This window comes from Podarcis tiliguerta (assembly GCF_965153285.1).
Source record: "Podarcis tiliguerta genome assembly, chromosome: 4".
In the NCBI taxonomy this organism is placed as follows: Eukaryota; Metazoa; Chordata; class Lepidosauria; order Squamata; family Lacertidae; genus Podarcis; species Podarcis tiliguerta.
Window position 1 is genome coordinate 80,266,561 of NC_139537.1, and position 26,329 is coordinate 80,292,889.

The 26,329-nt window shown below is 42.3% G+C and overlaps 1 protein-coding gene across 7 annotated transcripts in view; it reads left to right on the plus strand.

The window, feature by feature from the left end:
• Positions 1-26,329, plus strand: part of NALCN (sodium leak channel, non-selective) — a 193,958-nt gene that overhangs the window by 22,452 nt on the left and 145,177 nt on the right. For 3 of the 7 annotated variants that reach the window (XR_014510429.1, XM_083437569.1, XM_083437571.1), the window contains exons 4-7: positions 7,166-7,249; positions 8,462-8,601; positions 9,962-10,090; positions 15,853-16,007. The exons of 1 other annotated variant lie outside the window; for it this stretch is intronic. Coding sequence is in view for 4 of the 6 variants with exons in the window: in XM_083437569.1 (XP_083293695.1) it covers positions 7,166-7,249; positions 8,462-8,601; positions 9,962-10,090; positions 15,853-16,007 (508 nt within the window). In the remaining 2 variants the exon portion in view is untranslated. Of the gene's footprint in view, positions 1-2,012; positions 2,070-7,165; positions 7,250-8,461; positions 8,602-9,961; positions 10,091-15,852; positions 16,008-26,329 lie in introns of those variants that run through there. 3 more of the 7 variants (XM_083437568.1, XM_083437570.1, XM_083437573.1) reach the window with 2 other exon arrangements.

Genomic DNA, 26,329 nt, shown 5'->3' on the forward strand with positions numbered 1-26,329 from the left:
CACTAGTGGTTGGAGTTGTGGAAACCTTTTGGACCTTTATTTCCAAGGTTTGATGCCTCATAACACTTTTTTTGGAGTAATACATAAAATTATATATCAATGGAAAGATAATTTACCGTACCTTTCTGTGTATTAGATGAGGGGTTTTTACTTCGGCAGTTTGGCCAGCCCTGCTTGTGATTCTTAGCATTTGCCAGTTGGGTGAGTGATATTCATTTCGGCATTCCCCCCCCCCCAAAAAAAAGCTCAACAACTCCCCCATTTTCCTAAATTTGAGCCCCCCAAAATAGGGAGCGTCTTATACATGGGGGCATCTTATAGACGGAAAAGTACGGTAATGAAGAATGTAACGCAACAAGGTTTGTTCAATTATCTGTATTGTGTCAAAAGTTCCATTTATATATTATTTTATGGTATTACTCCAAAAAAAAACGTGGTGTTATGAGCCATCATTGCCAAAACAAGATGACACCTGATTGGCTCTCTAAACACTCCTTTTTCTGTTTATTTGGCTATAACATTTGATAGAATACAGATAACTGAACAAACCTTGTTGCATTATATTCTTCCTTAAATTATCTTTCCATTGATGTATAATTTTGTGTCATTACTCCAAAAGAAGTGGTGTTATGAGTCATGAAACCTTGGAAATACAGTATACTTTCTCCAAAACGTTTCCACAATTTTGGCCACTAGTGTAGCTGTTGTGATACAATTCCCGTTATAATTGTGAGCTGAATTATATGTTGCAGGAGTTAGGATTCCGCCGCTAGTATCCCTGTGTCAGATTCTCCCATCTATTCTTTTCTTATGTTGCGGTGATCTGCATTTCCCTGCCTTGACTTCCTGTCTTTACCTCAAGGAAACCTGGGACATTGCAGTGTTAGGGTGCAAGATGAGTGTTGCTGCATGTTTACTGACAAGGAATGAGAAGAACATACCCAGCAGAACTCTCATAGAGCTCACAATCAGGAGGTCCACCTGAAACCTGACTGATTTCATTTACTGTGCGGTTCTCATACTAGGTGGCATGCAAGCATCTTGGGCCACAGAAACACCATGAACCATGGTAGCTACCCAAAGGCAGTGAATTCCTCAGAATATGTGCTGCTTCACTGAATGCCCCATTTTTTATGACAGGTGCCACAAACAGACAGTTAGCAGGGCTTCTCCAGCAGAGCTAAAAACATTGCTAGGAATGTATAGAGAAAGGTATTCGTTCAAGTAGATTGGTTCCAAGTTCTTTAGAGGGCTTCTTACATTAGCAGCTTACGTTAGGTGTAACCTCCTTTTGTCTGGACAATTCATGGTCAGGGCCTACCCTTTCAGCTATGGAACCTTCTCCAGAAGTGACATAATGTGCCCTGGCCCATGATCTCAGAAGCCATTTCTCCGCATTCCTCTCCACATGGCTATAATTGTATGGAGGGCTGCATAAGGCTGGCAACTACTAGCACCATCCAAAAGGGAAAGCAGCTGTGTGCCCATAGGCGCTCCTTGACTTTGAACCCTGCTAAATTGGGTTCTCTGGGGCACTGTGGGATAGTCACAATGGCGGCAACTTCCTAGCACTGGCACCATAAGCACTGGCACCATAAGTGGTCAAGGGACCAGATGAGAAGGAGAGCTAAACAGCAACAATGGAGAAGGACTGGAGGGCTTGGCCCTGACAGTTAACTCAGATAACCGTGGCCCAGAGGTAGCACAACATAACATCAAAGGGCACAGGCCCCATTTGGGATATATGAGGGTACTTGGATGCAACAGAAGGAAAAAAGCTTAAATGTGCTATAAGAAAATGGAGGGGGGGGATGTTTCTTCTTGGCTTGGAAAGGTCACCCACTTTCACTTTGCAATGTGTTTATAAAGCTGAAGTGAGGTTTAGCGCCTGCAGACCACATATATCATGGCATGAGACTCTCTCTCTCTCTCTCTCTTGCGTTGGTACATTGACAGATAACGCTGCTAATGTGCAAAGCTCATGAATGGAGGTAATCTCCTTTTTTCTGTAGATGGAGTTGGGAAAAGGTTGGAGGTTAACCACACCACAGCCATTTCAGATGTTCAAGGTAAGATGGAACAAGTTCACCTTACTTGGGGATATTTTCCCTTATGAGAGTTAAAACCAGAATATGCTTGTCTATCAAAGCCAAAGGGGAGTTTTATAACAAAAGCTTACGGGGGCTAAAACAGATTGTATGTTATTGCACAGTTCCATGCCATAAACATTAGCCCTTTTTAACCCCTCACCTCATCCCCTCATCGTGGATATACAGTTTTGATTTCTTTCTCATGGGTACTGAAATCCAGCACCTGGCCTCCTATGAAGGACATGAAATGCATATTCCATGATAATTTTTCAAAAGCATTCCAATGCATTTGAATTCTTAATTGTTTAGGAATGTAAGCTTGTGCGAATTGCTCTATCTGTGAGTATGAGAGATTGAACAAGGAGCTGTTTCACAAAGGCAGCAGCAGTTACTATCCCAGTTTATTGCGGGGAAATTGTGGTTAATTTTTGAAAAATTAACCATAGAGTGGGCTGCGTCTCTTCTGCACACAAATCCACAGACCACCAAAATCAGGATCCATTTTTGGAAGTTGAGGCCATTTGCTGAGCTTGGCATAATTCACTTTGCTTCCATGATTCAGACTTTTGACTGCTTTGTAATTTTGATGTGCGTGGGCAATGCATAGGTAGTTCTGACCATGGCAGTGAGTGCTTGGCATCAAATGGGCCACAACTGCATGAAAGAAGTCCAGATTATGCTTTCTTTGTTTTTATAAAAAGAAGAAGAAGTGTTGGAACTGTGGGGCAGGCAGGCAGGCAGGAACTGAATGGGAGTAGTGCCAACACCAGAAAAAAATATTCTGCAGGGCACACAGAATATTTCTAGATGGGCAAGTTGTGTCCCACATGTTAAAATCTCTGAAAGAAAAATAACGATATATGCCAAAGACAGGAGTCTAGCAATGGTGGGACAAGTGAAGGATGAGCTCCTTGTTTGGGGGATTGCTGCCCTTCCTGCCCCCTCCCTCTGCCACTGCCCACAAATGAGAAGGAAACCCGAGGGCTGTGGACCAAAATATTCAAGGAAACATCAAGCAGAAGAAGGCAATGGAGGAGATTTAAAGGAAGTTAAAGAAAATTCACTGCAGCCCCTCTGTTCTTAACCCTTTTACAGGCCTTTCTAACAGATTTCTGAGCTTCACACACTGAAGTCATTCAAGCCAGAAGCAGTCTTTTAAGAAAAATATAAAGTTGACAGCAGAGTGTTGTCTAAAGCTGAATCTTGCCTCAGATCCTAGATTGCATGTCTACATAGTGAGCTGCATATAAGCAAACAGTGCACAGTTCAGGTTTTGCCTTCCTTGCATGGCCTTCATTATCTCCGCTAATGATCCTTCCATATTCCAGTTCCATAATTAGAAGGAAAATAGTAATAAGTAATGGAGACTTGAAAAATCCCTCAGCAAATGTTCTATGAGGATTCCTGCATTGTGCTGCTCCACCTTGCATGAATTTCTAAGACTGTTCCATTATTATTCATGGGCTCCAATTCTGTGAAGGTCAGAGCTTTTGTGTAAAACATTTACAAATCAGATGGGACGCTTCACACACAGTAAAAAACGGTGGGGTGTCCTCTTGCACAGACAGAACCTTTTTTTATTTTGGATATAGTTTGTTGCTTCAGGGCAGAAATGACATATCTAAAGAATTCAGGCAATCAAGAGAGAAGGAGCCATCAGTCTTCATTAAACTGGTACCATCAAATGATTTAGCTCAGCTGTTAAGACTTCTGCTTCCCCAGCGGCTCTGCGCATTGTAAGAAAATAGGATGCTAGTTGCTGAACGCTGTGAAGAATCTGCTAAAGGCACCTTAAATTTGCCAGGCAGTGTAACACAGAAAACGTATACTATGCTTGAATTTAGGAAGCTTTCTTGAAAAGTTAACCACATATTTGTGAAATAAGAGGTGATTTTATTTTATTTTGTGACTTCCCAAAACTATGTGGACCTATCTTTGTACAGGGTAATTCCCCTCCCTTTCAGATTAGTACAAACCCACACACAGTTTGCTATAGCCATTTGCTCATAACTAAAGGCTGCTGTGACAACTCATAATGAGCCAGAAGGGCATTGCTAATTTGTGTATCTTATTTATGCATCATTAACATTTTCCACAAACTGTGACATCAGGTCGTATCGAACAGATGAGTTGTACTTCTGTGCTGCCACTTACACAGTCTCCAGTGTGAACCTGAAAACCAATTCAGATCTTGCCTTTTTGTAGACATAGGAATTATTTGAATGTTTTCATAAGCAGGAAAGTGTATTGTGCAAATGAGTAGTACTATGCATTTTATAGGGACGCGGGTGGCGCTGTGGGTTAAAGCCTCAGCACCTAGGACTTGCCAATCGAAAGGTCGGCGGTTCGAATCCCTGCGGCGGGGTGCGCTCCCGTCGTTCGGTCCCAGCGCCTGCCAACCTAGCAGTTCGAAAGCACCCTCGGGTGCAAGTAGATAAATAGGGACCGCTTACTGGCGGGAAGGTAAACGGCGTTCCGTGTGCTGCGCTGGCTCGCCAGATGCAGCTTGTCACGCTGGCCACGTGACCTGGAAGTGTTTTCGGACAGCGCTGGCTCCCGGCCTTTAGAGTGAGATGAGCGCACAACCCTAGAGTCTGGCAAGACTGGCCCGTACGGGCAGGGGTACCTTTACCTTTACCTTATGCATTTTATGGTAAGTCTACTCAGTTGCTGCTTGTAGGTAAGTTAATCATCTCTCTGTGGTTGGTCCTTGGGTTTAGAAGCACACGCAGTATTGTAGGTTCTGAATTCTGCATGGGAGGAGGGTAGATTAGTCCTTTCCAGGACTGTGAAGGAGGTGCAGAAACCAGGCACCCATGTGAAAAGGAAAGCAATTTCATTCCAGGGACCCAGGGGTTAGGGTTAGGGTTAGACCCTTTGTTAATTGGGACCTTAGCTTATAAATGGTTGAACAGTGGGAATGTTTGCTCAAAAATTCACATACTGCCAAAAAATGTTATGGTGCACAGTATTTCACTTTTAGGATAGAATCAAATACGAAGGCATACCTCTCTCCAATGCAGTTACAATGCAGCTGTGATGACCCAAGATTCTAGTTTCTGTTGATTTCCAGGGTTCAAAACCAGGTTTTGGTGCCAAAACGAAATAATCTTGACTGTAACATTTGAAGATATAATTATGTTATTTGTGCTTTGTTTGTTTGTTTGTTTGTTTAATTGACTTCTGGATTATTTTAAAATAGTGAGCCATGTTTGTCACATTTTCTTATATTTGCTTGCAGTCGTTATGACTAGAAACATACTCTTTTTTAAAAAAGAAGTCTCAAATTCAGTCATAAATCTCTGGGCTATGTGTCTCACCACCACCATTGTTGCAGTAATATATTGTTTCTGTTAAAAAATTGAAATAGCCCAAGAGCATATGTAAACCATGGTTAAGTGATCAATTACATGCCATAGATCTGTTCTCCCCTCCCTTTCCTTCATCTTTGTGAATTCCTGAATCTTACTCGTTCAGTGTTAACTATGGTGCTATCTTAGATTTGTGATGGGGCTAGCTATAGCTAATTCTTATCATGTTGAACTGTTAATTGGATATTTGAAGATAGGGATAGAATGAAGCTGGTTTGCACACCCTGGTTAAAGCCTAGGCATTGCACCGTTAGACTTAAACCTGTGCCATCTATCTATCGATCTATCAATCTATCGACCTATCTATTTATAAACCCATTCTAGCCAGGGAATTTCTACACATGAGATGAAGTGAACCTATGAGCCTGGAGCATTCTCCCGACTTCCTATCCATGGTTAGGACATTGCTAGCATTATGTATCCAGCAGGCATAGACTCTGTTTGCTAAGCCAAAGCATAGCTTAGTGCAAATGTGCAGGTTTTGGGAGGGGAGATTGTGGCTGCTTTGCTCCTGCACCAGTCATGTTGTCAGCTATACTGACTGGAGCAAGGCAAACCACAAGCCCTGGTTTGGATGACACGCAGTGTAGCAACAACAGCATAACCAGGGTAGGAGCAGAAGAGCCGTGATACCTCTGGGAAATCTGCAAGCTTGCACGTTTACGCTAAGCCATAGTTAGGCTTTGTGTTATGTGCAAACTGGGCCGCGGTGTGTTATCTCATGGTTTGTGTGTTTAAAAATGTTTTACGTTCTCTCCCCTTCCCTCTTTGCCCCCATTATCCTATTGGCTGAAGGGATTTGCTCTTGCTCCGTATTATAAAGACCCCTGCTTAATCCTGTAATTTTCACAATGCCCATAAAGCAAGTTTCTTTGGCCTCTGTTGTATAGCAAGGCAACCAGATCTGATGTCCTGGATGTTGACTTTAAGGTACTTTAGAAAGATACCCTTGAGGGAAAAGGCTCCGATAGCAACTATTTCCAGTACTTGCAGATGATCAGTCTTTTCTTGATCAACAGAAAAGGCAACTCGATGAGGGTGCAACTGCACCCATTTTCTGAAGTGTATAGGTATATGTAGTTTTATGCCCAACAAAGGAGAAAAGCTACCAGGAGATGAGAATTGGGGGACAGGGTGGTTAACTGAGCACTAGAAGGAGTGAATTCAGTTATGCTCATAGCCTTGAGCTGTGCCTGAAAAACATTTTGTCAGGTGGACTGCAGGTGGCTATATAAAGCATCAGGGAAAAGCAAGATGAAGCCTGCCTTATTTCTCTTCATTTTGCTTTACCCAAAGCATTCCCCTTATTCCAAATGCACTGGTTGCAAACCAATTCTGTTCGGTACAAGAAACAGGAGGCACAACTTATAAATACTGACCATTGACACCTGTGATAAATGACTACAGGTTGTTTTGAACACCTGTCAGACAAAAAACCCATTTATGCTATAAATGGAGTGCGCTTTGTAAAGCTGTTCTTTGTGAGAAGACCGAAAGGAGATCCTTCAAAGGCTGCTAATCTTGCAGCTTTCTCTATTGGATAGAATCAGCAACTATTGACATAGAATTTCAGATGCTAGGATGTTGCTTTTGCTTCACTGTGTTAGAAATATTCTGTTTTAAAAACGTGAAATAACAGAAATAATTTAAAACCATGAAATAACACAACTCGTATAATTCCATTTACATTTTTCTTCTTCTTAGGGGGATACTTCCTATGTGAAGGACCGCTGGTGTGTGTTTGATGGATTCATGGTATTTTGTCTTTGGGTGTCATTAGTTTTACAGGTAAATTACGTTGCATTACAATAAGTGCAGAAATACACAGCCTTTATCTCTGGCCAAGCCCTCACCTCAGCTTAAGTGAAAAAATAAAAACACTCTTGAGGGCCACACTTCTGGTAACAACCAAGACCTTCTGCAGTAGAGTTGGTCCCGTTCCTCAGAGCTAAACCAAACAGGAAGATTATCTTCAGGTCCAGTGTTTGGGGCAGTGGTTTTTCTGCAGCTTTCCACGCCAGACCCCATGGTTACCTCCATAATAATCAGCTGAGTACAAAATGAAAATAATAGCTTGCATCCTAAAGTAGAAAGACACTCACAGAAGGAAGACTTCCTTTCCTTCTACCTACTGCAGCTATCCATGTCCCTTGAAAAACCTCTCCAGCATATCAGAGGTGCCTTGTTGATAGCCATAGGCCTGGGTAAAGAGGAATGTTTTTGCCTGGTGCCTAAAGACATGTAGTGATGGCACCTGGTGAGTCTCCCTGGGGAGAACATTCCACAACCAGGGAGCCACCATGGGGGGGGGGGATCATTGAAAAGAATTCATACAGTACTCAAATGCTTACATCAGGAATGGTGCACATACTTTATTACAAACTTTGATAAATCAATGGATTGCAATTTTTAAATTGACTGGGGAAACCCAGCCAGATGGGCAGGGTAGAAATTATAAATTATAAATTATTATTAAATATTCTAAGGGCACAATCTCTTCTGCTTCTGCTTCAATAGATCCTTCCCACCTACTTGGCTTGTATGAAGTGCTGCACACTAGATATGGCTAGAATAGGAAGCCTGTTTTCTCCACCCAGTTCTCTCTCTCCAACCCAGACCTGGTCTGGAAGAGGTCCTATAGGAATCCCACCAGAGGGTTTGTGTTCTCTGCTTGAGCGTTTCAGCTTAATATGCATTTTTCCTTTGCCCCTGGTAGATTATTTCAATCCTCCCTCCTTTTACTTTTAGTTTCACCTTCATGAATGAGATAATTGACATTTGGTGTTCCGGGATAAGTCACTTGTATTATAAAATCAGTTGCCGAAAGGGTCTTGTTTCAGAAACCAGTGTTAAACTGGGAACAAGCGCTGAAATGCCATTGAAAATACATTGCCCTGGAAATATTTATGCAAAACAATGCAAACTTTAGAAAACAGCACAAAGAACAGTAGTATGCTCAGGAAAAAAATCAGAAGGAAAAAGACGTTCTTTTGTTCCTAGGTGTTTGAAATAGCTGATATAGTTGATCAAATGTCACCTTGGGGCATGTTGAGGATCCCACGGCCGCTTATTATGATTCGAGCATTCCGGATCTATTTCCGCTTTGAGTTGCCAAGAACCAGGATAACCAACATTTTAAAGTAAGTTGTTTGCTAAATCTAGACACAACAGTATATGAATACTTGGGATGGGGAGGCAGTGACATTGTGTTGTTTGGGATTATTTTAAACATGCAATCATGTGCTTCTTAATTTCTATTAGATACATAATACAAACTGAGAATTTTTGGGGAAACGTCACAGGATTGCTTAAGAAATTCCAGAAAATTACATATATAAAAATGAAGTTCCAGCCCTATCTTTCTGTCTTCCAATTTTTCAAACATTTTTAAAGATTTCATAAAGTTTGATAAATATTATTTTAATCCAATTTCTCCCATCAGTTCTGGGCTGCTATGAATGTTGAGATAATGAATTCCTTGTATTAGAAGTTAGCCCAAGCTTCTTTTTGAAGTTCTTTTCCTTTGACCTCTTCACAGACCACAATTTTCAGGTGAACACTTGAAGTTGAAGTTGGCATCCATCTGTCTCGGGAGACAGTGGAGGAGGGCACAACTTAAGATTTAATTGTACCATTCAGTTGTATGGGGTACACTCATCAGAGAGCCCTGAAAATTTGGGGTTGCTATAGGCCTAACTACACATGAGGTAGAAGTTCCACAAAACATGTTGGATGAGGGTTAGGGGATCTGTTTTTACCTGCAAAACAGGTGCTTGGGGGAGGGTTGTTGAACACTCTCTACACTCAGTCCTAACCTCTCTTCAGCCAGAGCCAGCTGTACCATTTGATAATGGGATAGCCACCTCACAGAGCAGCAACTGCTAAGGGACAGGTAGTGGTTGTGAGGTGTTGGAGGGTAAAGTGATGAGTGCCACTGTGGCCTGTCTTGCACCCCTTTAGCATCCTTAGGTGCTGTGGTTGATGATACCCTGTCATCAGTGTTGGAGACAGATTTGATTGCCCTTACAGGTATATATTTTATTGGGATGTGTGTATGTGTGCCATCTTGTCCTTGACTTGGACGAGTTCTGCTTTCAGCCTAGGTAAGCATGGGGAGGAGAAAGGCACTTGAGAAGAGAAGGTACAGAGAAGTAAGAAACCAGTGAGGGAAGAGGTCTGCAGTTCCTCATGTGGACATTCTTATTTGCTATTAAAAAATTGGACATGCATCCCTCCTTTCAATGCAATTCCCAAGACATGCCCTGCCATGTTTTCAGATTATTCCACCACCTCCCAACCCAGTTTATCTTCCCTTTAAGACTGCTTGCTTCCTTTAATCTAGCCATGCATTTCAAAGGGCTAAGCCACAGTATGGCTATCCCCTGTGCCATGAAGCTATTCTCCACTCATCTACCACATATGGATGGGATATTGCACAACTGGCGTTGAACTTGTGCAGGTTACTTGCATGTAATGCATATCACTTTCCTTTTTCGTTAGGCGCTCAGGTGAACAAATTTGGAGTGTTTCAATATTCCTTCTGTTCTTTCTGCTTCTGTATGGAATTCTGGGGGTTCAGATGTTCGGACCTTTCACGTATCATTGTGTAACAAATGATACAAAGCCAGGGTAAGTCTAAATGGTTATTTTTTAAAAAACTTTGTATCAGTGACCTTCTGTCTGGAGCTGAACTCAAAACGGAGAAATCACAAGGAAAGAGTTCCTCTAGCAAGACACTGAACTGCAAACAAATTCTGCTAAAAATAGGATCCAGCTTGGAACCTGGGGTTCCTGTGAGTCAGTGACTCAATTTGCACACAACACTCAGCCAAACCATGGCTTGGTTAGTATGAGTGAGCCAACCTACTCGTTCCCAGGACAATGAACACAACCTCGCTCACTAAATCTTGGTTGCAGCTCATGATTTGATTGCATTGAGACAAACCACAAGCCCTGGTCCAGACATGTTATTGCTATTTATTGTTTGTAAGCCGCTTTGGGATTCATTTGAATGAAAAGCATCGTAGAAAGGCAATCAATCAATCAATCAATCAATCAATAACACTAAGTCAAACCATAGAAGAAGAAGAAGAGGAGGAGGAGGAGTTGTTTGGATTTGATATCCTGCCTTTCACTCCCTTAAGGAGTCTCAAAGCGGCTAACATTCTCCTTTCCCTTCCTCCCCCACAACAAACACTCTGTGAGGTGAGTGGGGCTGAGAGACTTCAAAGAAGTGTGACTGGCCCAAGGTCACCCAGCAGCTGCATGTGGAGGAGCGGAGACGCGAACCCGGTTCCCCAGATTACAAGACTACCGCTCTCAACCACTACACCACACTGGCTTAGCTCTGGGTAGTGCAGCAGCAGCAGCAAAACCATGGGAAGAGCACAACCACTGTGATCTTTTGCTCTGGAAACACAGTCCAATACAAGCCCCTCCCCAGTTCAGTTAATGTAATTACATCTTGCATGCTTGAAAGGCTGGTGGTTCTATTTGTGCAGCCCACTCTATGGCTTTTATTTTATTTATTTATTTTTGCAATATATCTTTATTGTTTTACAATAGATATATTTATGCCAGGAAAGCAGACAAACCAACCAACAAACATGCATACAATCAAATAAACAAATTATAAATTGACAAACAGACAGTAGCAATGTATGAAACAGCACAATTCTTATAACTAACATCATTTATACCCCCCAATGATGTGAACGATTGTAAAACTTGTAAAACAAGAAATTAAAAATGACTTCCAGTTAGTCTCGCTGTACTTTATCTGTTGATTATCTTATACCGCACAGTTACATATTTCTTATAAGTTTCTGTTAACTTCCCTACAAACTTATATTTATACAATGCAAGGTTCAGTCTAATTCTGCCAAGAAGTTTCCTTTTATACCGTAATTTTTAAAGTATTCTTTAAAAATTCTCCAATCCTTATAGACTATTTGTTTTGTTTGGCCTCTTATCCTTCCTGTTGTCTTTGCTAGCTGCAGGCATTCTACCATTAGGATTTGCCAATCTGCCATGTTAGGTATGGCTGTATTTTCCCAGTTTCTTTCTACTAAGATTCTGGCCGCTGTTATCCCATACATGAACAATGTTCTTTTCGATTTCCCTGTTTCTTTTGGCTATTTTATTTTTTTGAATTATAAACTTCGTTGTGTTTGTTACAGAGTATTTGCTTGTTCTGCGAAGCCAAACACAGCCCACCCACCATGATTTGTGGCCTACGTTTGCTTGGCGACTCCTTGTTTTGCAGGAGGAGCTGGGTGGGTTGGAGTAGGAGTTTATTGACACTTTCCCTTGTAGGTTGCTATAAGGTTTGTTGAGAAACAAGGGTGTGGAGGCCTGGCCGATAGACAAACGGCCTTTACTTCAGCTTTTGGCAAGTATATTCTCTTGTTCTAAGTATCCTTTTGGATGCAGGCTTTCTTCACTGTGACCTAAAAGTGACTGTGCTGAGATAAGGCCATACCAGCAACAACTGCTGGACATATGAAAAAGGGAAAGTGCTCTGTTCCTCCCCCATCTTGAAAGCAAGAACATTTTGATTTTAAAACAAACATAAATCGGCTCCGTGAAAATCTGAATCTTTATGTCAGTGAGATAGAAGAGTCGAACCAACTGTTCAGCTGCTAACAAGATTTATTTTTTCTATTAAAACAAACAAACCAAACCAACACTGAGTGCTGCATTTTCTAGTTGCTTCTGTTTGTCCTAATTTTCGCTGCCAGGTCCCCTCCCCTTTCCCTTGAGAGGATTCTGAATCTCTTTCTTGCTAAGCATTCTTCACACTCATTATCCTGTTGTTATAATTACTTATCTAACTCCATTTCTTCTGAGGCAGATATTATTTCGCCCTGTGTTATACTGGCCTCCACCATCCCCCACAACTATTTTGTTGTTTAGTAGGCTTCCTTGCTGCAAAATAAAAAAACCCGTCTCTTCTTCATATTTATGTAACGGGGGGGGGGGGGGGAATTATTTCGTAGATTCTGCCCTTTGTGGTTTTGGATCTAGGGGGGAAGGTCTAAATCCCAAATTGTTTGGAAGTAGCCCCCCTACATCCAAAACCGCCAGGTGCAGAATTTCCTAAAGTGAAATTCAGACAAAATATATATAAATAAAAATGGTTTTCCTGGGGTTTGCTTCCTGATTAGTTTACCTAAGACTACAACCATAGGTACAGTATGGTGATTAAAACAAAACAAAAAATCCATGATGCTGATTACTAGGACATTCGTTCCCACATTTCTCCAAGGTGCTCAGGGAAACATACAATGCCTCCCCTCCTCTAGTGTATTTGTACTGCATTGTATTTGTATTTGTAAGGTAGTGAATGGCTCAAGGTCACCCTAAGAACTTCATTGCCAAGTGGGAACTGAAACTGGGTGTCTTCAATATTAGTCCAGCACTCTATCCCCTGCACTGCACCGATTCTCTTACATGCAAAGCAGGATATGTTCCTGTGTCCTTAACAGTTAGGAACCCAGGAAACTGCCTGAAATCAAATCAGGCCATTGGTCCATCTAGCCCAGGGAGGAGTCTTTCCCAGCCCTACCTGGCCCTGCCAGGTATTGAACCAGAGACCATTTGCCACTGAGCTGGTTGGTTAGAGCATAGTGCTGATAATGCCAAGGTTGCAGGTTCAGTCTCCATATGGGATAGCTGCACATTGTTGCATTGCTGGGGGTTCGACTCTACAATTCTATGATTCTTCTACTGCCCTTCCCCTATAATAGTTTATGAGAAGAAACGTAACCAGGTACAGCATCAAATTTCCTCTTTCGCGCTCAAGCCTCATCGTCTGTATCAGTAGGCACTTTACCACTTGGCCTTGGGTGGATCACCATTGCTTTCAGACTCCCTTAAACAGGGTTACTGTGATGCTAAAACAGTGATTCTCAAACTTCTTCCTCTGGGCCACACTGAATGTTTCTTAATGATAAGAAGTACGCTGGAAAGAAAAAAGAAACTACTCCTAGCTGTGCTTTATAACAGGGTTGTCCAACAGGTCGATCGTGGGATTTCCCCCTCCGCCCCCCAAAAGAAAGCTCAACAACCTTGATGAAGCATTAAGCAGTCCCCAAAAAAGCTCAACAACTCTGGTTGTTGGGTAGATCACTGCCAGTTTTTTAATAGTGGTAGTAGATCGCAGTCCCTTGGAAGTTGGACAGCCCTGTGTGGTGTGGTGTAGTGGTTAAGAGCGATAGACTCGTAATCTGGTGAACCGGGTTCGCGTCTCCGCTCCTCCACATGCAGCTGCTGGGTGACCTTGGGCTAGTCACACTTCTTTGAAGTCTCTCAGCCCCACTCATCTCACAGAGTGTTTGTTGTGGGGGAGGAAGGGAAAGGAGAATGTTAGCTGCTTTGAGACTCCTTCGGGTAGTGATGAAGCGGGGTATCAAATCCAAACTATTTTTCTTATAACATACCACACAGCTGTGGGACATTCATAAAATATAAAACAATGCAGATGCATAGAGACATGAATCATTCCCAAAATATAATTATAAACGAGCCTCTTACCTATGCACCTTAAGTATGTATGGAGACTCAATGAGAGGTGTGAACTTGCTTTTGCCAGGTAATCTCTTTTATATTAGAAGCCTTTCTCTTTTTGATCCTTCATATTTGTCAGAGTTGGAAATCCCCATTCACAACAATATGTCGTGGAGAACTAAAAAAATAGCTAATCCTCTTGAAGAAAGGCATAAATACTTTTTCAGGTTGTATGTATTTTATATTTTGATACTATGTGCTATACTACACTAAACTTGTCCTCAAATCTTCCCACTACACTTGCTATCCTCTCTTGCTGCACCAATGTGGCATCCCACACCTTTTGAGAACCACTGTGCTAAAATGTTCCTGCTCCTCCTTTGGATGGAGAGGAACATATGAAAGCAGCAAAAGAAATAGGACCGTCCCAGCCCAGTATTACTTGCCTATTCTTGTTTTTTGTTTCAGTACTACTACAGCCTGAATAGCTGACTCATGTTAATAGCTTTACTTCCTCTCATTCTCCTTCAGCGTATTGCCCTACATTAAATCTCAATTTGCTGAGGGATAACTTCTTCTGATCATTCCAGAGCTTCTCTCTATTCTCTTGAGCCATTGCTCCTTTCAGAGGATGGTGATGTGTGAATTTGATAACGCAGAGTGCACATTGTTCCCAGGTTCTTAATGAAAACAGAGAGCCTAGCTCCCAGAGCTAATTCCTCAGAGAACAGGATCAGACTGCTCCTCACCTGGGAGCTGTACAGCTCACCATTATTTCTCGTTTATAACCTGTCAGCTAATCTTTATGCTTGCTGTGATATTTCTGTGTGGGCCAGTGATGTGCATATTTAAGAAAATGAAGGCCAGAACTACAAGGATGGTTTTGAAGAGGGAGGATCCACCATCAGATTAGCATAATAAACTCACTGCGATCAACCCCACATCAACTAGATACAACAGAGTTCTGCCAGACAGCTAAAATATAAAGTTATCAGAACTCCAGGAGCATAGGCAGCTAGAGATGAGTAGTCATGATCTTAGCTGATGAATACATTCTGCACTCCTTTGTATCAGGGACCATCTTGTTGTGTAATGTGGGGTCACTTCCACGTATTTTATCTTCAAAACGCAAATATCTGCACTTTCAAAATCTGAATTTCAGGGTTTACAAAGAATTTCAGCATCTGGGAAATTATCTTTGTTCATATGAAGTATCGTACTAGACTTGTACAAGATGTTATAAAGGACAGATGCCAATTTCTTATGAAGAAAAACCAAGTATTTATTTAAGACATTGTTTTCCAAAGTGTTTTGTCAGTATCCTTATGCAAAATTTTGTACTTGTTAAATAAATTGCTTATTATCTGATTTTGCTTTTGTGAGATTGTGGGGGAGGCAGAGGACGTTGGGGTTCTGCCAGATACCGAAACATGTTACGGGGGTTCCTGGCAGTGGCGTAGCGTGGGGGGTGCAGGGGGGGCCGGCCGCACCGGGTGCAACATCTGGGGGTTAGGGTTAGGGGGCGCAAATCCACGGGTTAGGGGGCGCAAATTACTTGCCTTGCCCCGGGTGCTGACAACCCACGCTATGCCACTGGTTCCTGGAAACACTGATTTAGAATATTTTAACACAAGAGCCTCTGACTGCAGTGACTCCAGTGACCATCTTGACAAATCCTTTCAGAGATTCTCTTTCCCACATTGTACTACCAGACAGATGTCCCCTACCGCCAGATATTAACTCTCCATTCTAAGACAGTGCTGTTGCATTTATTTTTTTACCACAACATTAAATTTATTTGGGGGGAACTGTTTTCACTGCTGCTGTTTCCACTGCTGGTGTTTCTCAGGTTGCACTAACTCATTCTCTTTTTATGTCAACAGAAACATAACCTGGAATAATCTAGCAATTCCGGATACACACTGTTCAAAACCATCCGAAGAAGGTTACCAGTGCCCTCCAGGATTTGAATGCTTGGACCTTGAAGAACTAGGGTTAAGCAGGCAAGAGCTGGGCTACAGTGGCTTTAATGAGATAGGTCTGTTTATCTGATTAAAATCTATTATCAAAGCCTATTTTTAGATTCTTGTAAATCATCTAGGAGGAACTTGCAGTAGACAGTTTGTGAATGTGTAGGGCGAAGGGCTGTTGATGTGGTGACTGTCCTTGTCTTTGATAGATCTTTTGCACTCTTCCTCCAGTTGGAGATTGCTTTAGGAGTATTGTCTCTGCAATCCATCTAATGCTATTCATGTCCAGATATGCTAAGGGTGACACCCTCTGTGACCTCAGTCGCATGCAGTTTTCTCTGACAAAGTGCAGCAATTTGTTCAAGTCTGGAAGGGGGCTGGCTTCTTAACATTTTCTCCTCTAGCCCCTTTCTACTAAAGCCACTCCTATCCTCCCAGCTACTTCCTTGCCCTGAAAGTAGGAAAGATACAGAGCTGTAGCTTGGGGATGTCACGTTATGGTTTGGCCCTTTAATTTAAAAGGTTTGACTTGCTTGTGTTACTTTCGCAAGCATGAAAGTTCAGCAATGAAAAGGTGGTACGAGAAATTACCCTTAAAGCGCACGTAAGCACAAATTCATGTGCATAAACAAAAGTCCATATGGTTAGAACATTCACATGCAGATGTCAGTAGGTTGGTGGGGAAACACACAGTGTAAAGAAGACCCACCTGCCTCTCTCGTGGCACTTCTGGAGTGTTACTCTTTCGTGCAAATTTTTCATACATTTCATACATTCAGGTAGATGCTGGTAGGTGCAGTAGGGTTGCACCTTCATAACCAAAAGCAAAGAAAGCAGGTACACTGCAAAACAATAATAATATGACTACAGTGGAACCTCGGCTTGCGGACGTAATCCGTGACGGAGGCACGTCCGCAACCCGCAGCGTTCATAACGTGCAGCGCTGCGTCTGTGCATGTGCAAAGCGCGATTTAGCGCTTCTGCACATGCGTGAAGCACAATTTAATGCTTCTGCGCATGTGCGAGTGGCGAAACCTGGAAGTTACCCTTTCTGGTCCTTCCAGGTTTCCCGCAGTCCGCAACCTGAAAACGCATAACCCGAAGTGTTTGTAACCCGAGGTACCACTGTATAGCAAAATAGGATGCAGCAAATCTTTTTTAAAAATCAGACACTGCGCTAAAAAAAAGTGACAGAAAACTACCGTGGGAAATGCAGCATAACAACCATTTGACAGTGACATTGTATAACCTCAGCAATTTTTTGAAAACAAATCGAGATGATTGCTCAGTATGCACTTCATATAGAAGCAGCCTTTTTGTTTGCTTGCATGTGTGTGGTTTGGATAATCAGACTTGGGGTATGTAAAGTTCTTACTTTTTTTGCTTTGGTTTTTGATCTGAGCTCCTTTTCCCTTTGAAAAGTCTTGCTTTTTCTACAGAGAGTCTCTTTAATAAACGAATAACTGACATGTGACAGGTGCCCTAATATTTCAGATCGTATTTCATCTCATCTCCCTTCCCTTCTCTGCCCTTTGGTGTATTATTATCGAGTCTAGTTTAGCTCAATAATTTTGATGACTGCGTGCATTATGGAGCTAACTTCTCAGAAAGATGCCCTCGTACATTAAGTATGTGACTGCATTTGCATAGATTTCAGAGTTTTCAGCAGGTGATTCAAATACCAGTAGATTACAGAGGACATGAAAAGCAACTCAGACAGGAAATAAAAGGGATAGGTCAGGTGAGCATGACCATCTGATTACATTTTCAATGTAGCTACATGCTGGTTCGAATATAGCGCTAAGTGAAACTTTAGCTTTGGAGAGAGCTGGTGTGGTGTAGTGGTTAAGAGCAGTAGACTCGTAATCTGGTGAACCGGGTTCGCGTCTCCGCTCCTCCACATGCAGTTGCTGGGTGACCTTGGGCTAGTCACACTTCTCTGAAGTCTCTCAGCCCCACTCACCTCACAGAGTGTTTGTTGTGGGGGAGGAAGGGAAAGGAGAATGTTAGCTGCTTTGAGACGCCTTTGGGTAGTGATAAAGCAGGATATCAAATCCAAACTCTTCTTCTTCTTCTATCTTTGCATGAATGGAGAAACATGCTGCTGCATGTTTAGAAAATCATGGCAGCTTTGCTCCTCCTCTGCTTTACTACTAGGAGCCTAACCATGTTTTGGCATCACATGGGAACTTGGGCTCATGGCTTTACTCACTCCAACCAAACCAAGCTGTGATCAAGAATATTCTTGGTTTACCATATATGGTTTGTTTGGGAGAAACAAAGCCTGAGCCTGGGTTTGCACCTAACACTAAGCCATGGTTTGGCAGAGTAACAGGAGCAGGGAGGAGTGAAATGGCCACAACTGTCTAGCAGGACATGTGCTCATTTACACTTAGCCATGGTTTGGCTTAGCATTGTGGGCAGATGAAGTCTGTACAACTGCAGAGCTGGGTTTAGCTAATACAAGTAATCACAACCCAGTGGACTATATTCCTTAATCCTGTATTTGCTGATTTCTTTTTGAAGCCTGTTTTCCTCAGATATATCACAGAACATAATTCAACATATGTAGATTTGGCAGAACTGTGGGATTGTTAAAGTAGCTTTCCTCCCTAAAGGTTTACTGACAAAGGCACTCAGAGCGTTTGGTGTTAGATTCTGAAGAATGTTTCTGGGGTTGTTTTCCCCTCCTTTACAGATGTACACATCTGTACATTCAGATGAGCTGCAGTGTGTCTTCTCTGACTGCAAGGCCTTGAGGTGTTAGAGATTGAAGTGTTCCCACCAAGTGCTATTTAAACTTATTATTTGCTCATAATATTTGATGATGCTTTTCTGACAACATTTGTGGGGGGGGAAGGGTTGAAAAATAAGTATTTTATCTAATTTCATGAGAGACAAATTATTCATGTTCCTTTACATCAAATTTTACTAGGGATCAATAGTACCCCAGCCAGATAAAGGTAAAGGTACCCCTGCCGGTATGGGCCAGTCTTGACAGACTCTAGGGTTGTGCGCTCATCTCACTCTAGAGGCCGGGAGCCAGCGCTGTCCGCAGACACTTCCGGGTCACATGGCCAGCGTGACGAAGCCGCTCTGGCGAGCCAGCACAGCACACGGAAACGCCGTTTACCTTCCCGCTGGTAAGCGGTCCCTATTTATCTACTTGCACCCGGGGGTTCTTTCGAACTGCTAGGTTGGCAGGCGCTGGGACCGAGCAACGGGAGCGCACCCCACCGCGGGGATTCGACCCGCCGACCATGCGATCAGCAAGTCCTAGTCACTGAGGTTTTACCCACAGCGCCACCCGCGTCCCACCCCAGCCAGATAGTGGGGTATAAATGACAACAACAACAACTACTACTACTACTACTACTACTATTATTATTATTATTATTACTACCCCACAGGTTTATAATATTCCTTCATAAACCAGAATTTTCAAAACATTTTTTTGTGACCTAGCAGAACTATCCTCTCCCACGCCTGCCCCTTTGTAGCTATCATTTTGTGCAAAGCGTAGCAGTTCAGCTTTTGGGGTCACTCTGTTTGCAAGCAGCCTGCACCCTCAACCTTGGCCGGTGGCCAGATTTCAAAGTAAAAAAGGACTTTTGTATTTTCCTCCGTTCATGGAAAGATATTTGCAAAATGTGCTGCTATGCCCTCAACACTTCTGGGGCATAGTGTCACTGGCCTTCAAAAGATTCTGATCTGATGATCCTCTTCAGCACTGAAGAGGAAGACAAGCTTGCCCGCTTTGCAACTTGTGTGTGATATGTTTACTAAGACCTTTTCATAATGCTTCATGCTATGGAAAAAATATATGTTACAACTGATGGCCGATTACAGCCATTCATAGGAAGATGTCCAACTAGGCAGTATGCACCTCAAAGTATGGCATAACATTTCGGCTGTGTAAAGATTCCAAAGCATGTTTATGATACAAACTCAAATGAGAGGGAAGGAAGGAGATGCCCCAGGAGCTCTGTATCTCGGCCAGACGCTACTTGAGAAATCAGTATGGAAACTTTCCCATCTGCTCCCTGTGCCCCTCCAAATCAGCTCCGGAGAGCCCCCCAACCCTCTGGAGCAGATTATGAGGATGCATGGGGAAGATGCAGGGGAAGGAAGAAGGAACAGCTTGTTTTATCCTGCTCTGGAGGGTAGGACTCAAACCAACCAAGAAAGGAGATTCCAACTAAACACCCAGAAAAAGCTTTCTGACGCTAAGAGCTGTTTGACGATTGGAATGGTCTCCCCCAGGAGGTTGCAGACTTTCATTCCTTGAAGATTTTTATGTAGAGGTTGGATGACCATTTAGCTGAGATTCCTGCATTTCATGGGCATACTCTTGGGATCCCTTCCAACTCTACAATTCTATGATTCCAAGGATAGGAGGAAGAAACTCTGTTGCGCAAGTGGAATGGCAGCATGGGATACTACCCTTGTTTCCTCACCACTGAATCGGATTCACCAACTATAAATATTCCGGAGTCTGACGCAGTAAAGATAAAGGAGGTGGTACGGTGTGGGAGCATCACCAGTGGCGTAGCGTGGGTTGTCAGCACCCGGGGCAAGACAAGTAATTTGCACCCCCTAACGGTGTGGGAGCATCACCAGTGGCGTAGCGTGGGTTGTCAGCACCCGGGGCAAGGCAAGTAATTTGCGCCCCCCCCCCCCCCACTGCACTGTCCCTCCCCCAGATAGTCCCTCGCTCTCTCTCCGCACCGCACCGCACGCCTGGCACCCTCCCCTCTACAGTGGGTGGCGGCTCGGATCGGATTCGCACAGCCAGCACTGCAGTGAGAGAGAGTGAGTGAGCCAGGTAGGGGCAGACAGCTGCGAGTGGAGTGTGAGCGCGCGCCCCCCCAGATGTTGCGCCCGGTGCGGCCGGCCCCCCCTGCACCCCCCACGCTACGCCACTGAGCATCACACAACTTTGTGCTTTTTCTCTTCGTATTCCTCAGCATTATTCTAAGGCCTAAACGTCTTCATGTCTATACTGCACTTCAACTCAGCCAACCCCATGCTGATTTATTTAATCACTTGTTTGCAGCCTGTAAAGTGTGTCATTCAGATTGATGAATCCAGCATGGGCTTGTTTTTTTGTTTCATTTGTGACTGGAAAATGTCTGAAGGTTTGGGACTTTGATTTACACTTGGGATAAGATAAAGAACTATTCATATAATCCTGTCATAGCTTTAATATCTCCTGTTTTACAAGTGAATACCTCAGCTTTGCCTCAACTATCTGTCTTTAATTTTTCTTCTCCAATATTCTACCCTGTGGTGTATTTTATTACATTGATACAGACTCTTAATTATACTTAATTTATTACATCCCCCTTCATTTTATAGACTATCTAAAATAGAGTCAGTTTCAAGGACACCAGTAGTCTCTTAAGGGCTGCTTGCTTGTATTATGACGTGACAAATTCTTTTATGTGGCTGCTTGTTCTTAAACATGTTCTTCCTCAATGTGGTTCAGAAGAGGCCTTGCTCATGCATTACTTTGTTGTGTGTGGTTGCCTTTCCTCCTTGGTCACGCCTCATATCACATACAGATAATGTCTGAATTTAAACATCACATGAGGTCCTTGTGATACTTTGTGCAGCTTATATGGCTCCAGAAAGTGCCCCATTGATTCAGCATTTGGGACATTACTAAGCTGAAATTGCATAGATAATGTGGGCCACAGGTACAGCAATGGAAATGCAATAATCTGGGACTCAAATAACTGAACGCGTGACTCTCCCTTTTTCAGCTTTCTAAGATCCTCAGGTCCAGACCTCTTTTCAGTGCCCTATCACAGGAGAAAATTCATCAGGAGGTCACATGGGATAGAGCCTTATCTGTGATGGCACCCTGATTGCGGGGTACCCTGAAAACATGACTGTCCCCAACATTTTTGGCATTTTAGCCCCAGAATCCTTTTAGCTAGTCATAAACTACAAACATCCTTTTTTAAAAAATCGCCGGTTCCCAAATTATTGGGAATATTAAATTGCATGTATGATTTTTTGGGGGAAATCCCCATAAGTACAAGTTTAAATGCCTAGCATATATTTTCTCTCCTGATGTTGAACCAAAGTACCTTCCTTTCCTGACTTCTTTACAGGATGTCCTGTGGATTACTGAATTAATTATGGAAATACTGTTCATCAGCTTCCACAGACATTCTGGAAGAACACTACCTATGACAACTTAAAATCATTGCTGCAAATTTTGCGGAGGAACAATTGAAACCCCCAATTTTGTCACTAACTTTTGGATGAGTTAAGAAGGATGGGAGTAGTGGGCAAAGTTACTTGAAACAGGTGCTTTGAAATGTGTGTTTTCATAGAGAGCCTGTAAGGTATAATGGACAGAGGCAAACACAAAACACAAGATAGTGTCCAGAGGAAGTCAGCCAGGGTAGTGAAGGGTTTGGGAACCAAGTTCTATGCAGAACGGGTTGAAATAGCTAAAGTATGTTTCACCTGGACAAGAGAAGATTGAGAAGAACTGCCATCTTCAAAAATGTGAAGGCTTGTTGCATGGAGGATGGAGTAGACTGGTTCTGTGTTGCTCCAGAAGGCAGGACTAGAACCAATGGTAGTGATAGGGAATCAGATTTCAGAAAAGAGAGGCTCCCTAACAGTAAGAGCTGTCTGACAGCTTACAAAGCTTGTGGGCTCTTCTTTGCTAGAGGTGCCTAAGTAGAAGCTGGACTTCTGCTAGGGATGCTATAGTTGCATCCTGCATTGAGCAAGATGTTGGCTAGTTGACTTCCAATATCTCTTCCTGCTCTTTAATTCTGTGATAGAGCCAGTAAGGTGTGATGGCAGTGTGTTGACCTATGAAAACTAGAATTTCATTCCTTCTTAGCAGTCTTCCTGCTCAGAAATTCTTTGCACTGATGATACATACATAATGGGATTGATAATCAAATTTTCATTGACATGGTTGATTTAAATATTATTATCTGAGGTGGGAAGGACTAATACAAATGCTATCCTGGGTTAGATTGACAAACAACAACAACAGTTTAACCACATATTAAATTAGAGGTGATGAGAACAAAATCAAAAGTACTAAGCCATCGCAGCGACAAACTGTCATTATTTAAGGTTGAGCATTGATTTCAGTTGGTGTTGCTTTGGGAGGGATGTTGCAAAGATGTTTAAGAATCAGTATTTTTTGTCAATTCTTACAACTCTTGTGTAGGAAACAGAGAAATCTATGCATACATGAAGGCTACTTCATTTGTCTTAGCAGGTACCTGTACTGTGTACTTTAGAAACATAACATGAGGTTTCTAGAAACAGTTATATTAAAAATAAGTATTTGATACATAGCCACTGAAATGTTGGTAGAACTTGGAGGTGTGGGCAAAGTTCTGTGCAGCCATGGAACCTGCTTAGTGGCTTTGGAGAAGACACAACAATTTCACAGAATTGTTTGAGTGTAAAATGAGGTGTTCCTATGTACTGTTTGAGGGAAAGAAGACAATGCAGTGCCGAAATAATGTGGTACATTGGGCTTGTTTCTGATTCTCTGCAGCTTGGATCTGTATCAGAAGACTAGGGTATTGTTTAGAAGTCCATTCCATTTCTTCCCTATCACTTCTAACGTACCTGGACCAACTTCAGCGCAGGTTTTACTTAACACTCTTTTTCCGTACACATGGCTGATCAAGCAGCCACAAAAGATTTTCATCGGCCTCCCTTGTAGGAACTCCCTGATACTAAAGTTATTTTAGTAAAACTGTACTTGTCTTCTCTGCATTTTCCTGGGTCCCTGGAGATTCATAGAAGCATCTCTCCATTCCTCCCCCCACCCTCAAAAAAACCCCCGTTCATTGGCCCATTTTTATAACAGGCAAAGTTAACCCAGAACAGCATCCACGTTCCCCATCCTTCCATTTTAAATGATTATAACCAATCATTAAAGCTTCTAAGTACATAATTTAATTCAGTAGAGATGTTCTCACTCTATAGAGCACCTTAGTTTTGGCACAGCAGCTGTAACAGCTATCCATTCTTTTATTTTAAGTTGAGTACTTAGTGAGCAAACGTAGGTTTTTTAAAATTATTATTAAAAGGTAATTTTTGTAAACAGGCTTATTGTACTGTATGAAGGGGTACTACCCCAAATAAAGCAAAATGTTTCAGCAAATATGAAAATTTGGGGAGTTGGGAAAGTTGGGAAATTTCAGAGCATACCCCAGAATTTTAATTGATTGCCATGTTGATCCCAAATTAGCTGATGCCTACATTAAACAAGGCAGTCAGGTGAAACTAATGTGAATAGATTAGTACAGCTGCCTTGTAGTGACAGTCAAAAGAAAACTCTACAGCTGTTAAACAGGATTCAGTGGAACAGAAATTCCATTGGCATTCCAGACCATTTGGTATTGACTCTCACCGGATAAATAATAGAATCTCAGCTGGAATATGCTGCTTTCCAAGTTTGTCTCATTTCCTGTCTCCTTGTTTGTAATCAGACCTTTAATATGAGGAAGTCTGGTCATGAAAGGACTTTGATCATAAAATTAAGGTTGCCAGGCTGCATACTAGAGGTTAGTTTGCTTAGTTTTAAATTGACCAATGAACAAGGAGATGAAGCAGCCCCACCATCTTTTGTCTGTTCCTCTTTTGCCCTAACTGTTTTACTCTTCCTACACCTGGATTTCAAAAGGGATGGGGTGCAGGTGAGAAACTGACTACTTTGTTTTCCCGCTTCCATCCATCCATCGATTTAAAGATAGAGAGCGGATCTCCTGGTTGCAGCCAAGCAGCAGAATTCTGCATGAATGTTTATTTCAGTGTAAATGATTGGGAAATAATAGGCGTGTGCAGAGAATGAATTTCGCAACACAGATGAAATTTTGAAAAATGCATTACTCTGGATTAATGGTTCCAAAGACCTATTCTTAATCCAGAGTAATGCACAACCATACATTGTACAGAGCCTTATTTAGAAACATCTATTCCAACATACACCAATAAAATAAATGTTTTACACGCACTGTAATAGCTCTGCTGCGTCTAATAGACTTGTCTGTAGGCTTGATTGAGTACATTTAATCCAAAGAATGCTGAGACAAGCCATTTCTGTTTGCTGTATTGTCTGAGCTGTGTAACTCAGCCCCTTCTGCAGATGAGCACAAACAAAAATGCTGATTGTATATCCTGATTTTTTGTGGTTTGTTGTTGTTTTTTAATTTAAAAAGTTACCTTCCTTTGTCACTGCTCATAAAATAAATGACTCCTTGTCAGAACACCTTGGTAAGGTATTTGTAGCTATCTATTTATTAAGCCAGGGACGCGGGTGGCACTGTGGGTTAAACCACAGAGCCTAGGACTTGCCGATCAGAAGGTCGTGGTTTTAATCCCCGCAATGGGGTGAGCTCCCATTGCTCGGTCCCTGCTCCTGCCAACCTAGCAGTTCGAAAGCACGTCAAAGTGCAAGTAGATAAATAGGTACCGCTCCAGCAGGAAGGTAAACGGCGTTCCCGTGTGCTGCTCTGGTTCTCCAGAAGCGGCTTAGTCATGCTGGCCACATGACCTGGAAGCTATACGCCGGCTCCCTCGGCCAATAAAGTGAGATGAGCGCTGCAACCCCAGAGTCGGTCATGACTGGACCTAATGGTCAGGGGTCCCTTTACCTTTACCTATTTATTAAGCCAGCAGTGTCACAACTGGAATTAGGTATTGCACAAATCAAGAATACTCATCACAGAAACCAGATGGGCGGGGTACAATTATTATTATTATTATTATTATTATTATTATTATTATTATTAAAAAAGGTGCCCAGGTGCAAATGAGGAGTCTGTGCATCCTAATCTGCTCAGAGGTGGACTTATCACAGTCTGGGTGATTTTTTAAAATCACATCATCATCATCATCTAATTCATATGCCACTTTTCCATAGTTAATCATACTCAAGTAGGCTTATAACATTAAAAGGTTTACCTAATTACATACATAACAAATCAAAAAGCACACAACCATAATGGAACAATTTCCACATTTATCAGTATAAGATGTAAAAATGAAGATGCACAAAAGTAGTATCAATAACAGCAGCAGCTTCCCCCTTGCCCAGCAATGCTGCAGCCCGAGAGTCTGTTCAGCAGCCTCAGCTTTTGTAGCTGGAGTCAGTCAGGGCAGGTGAAAAAGGCCAGCAAGGTAGAATGCAGATCTTCCAGGACTGACAGCCTCATCCCTAATTTCTCAGCTGAAAAGAGGAACGGGGAATACATTCAGTCATCGCTATCCTGCAAAAGAATGTATTTTAGCCAGTGATATGATGGCTTAGTTGTTAACAGTACTTAAATGCGAGAGATAATTAGTTTCTCCCAGGAAGAAATATAAGTTGTTCAGCCAGTCTAATGATAATTTG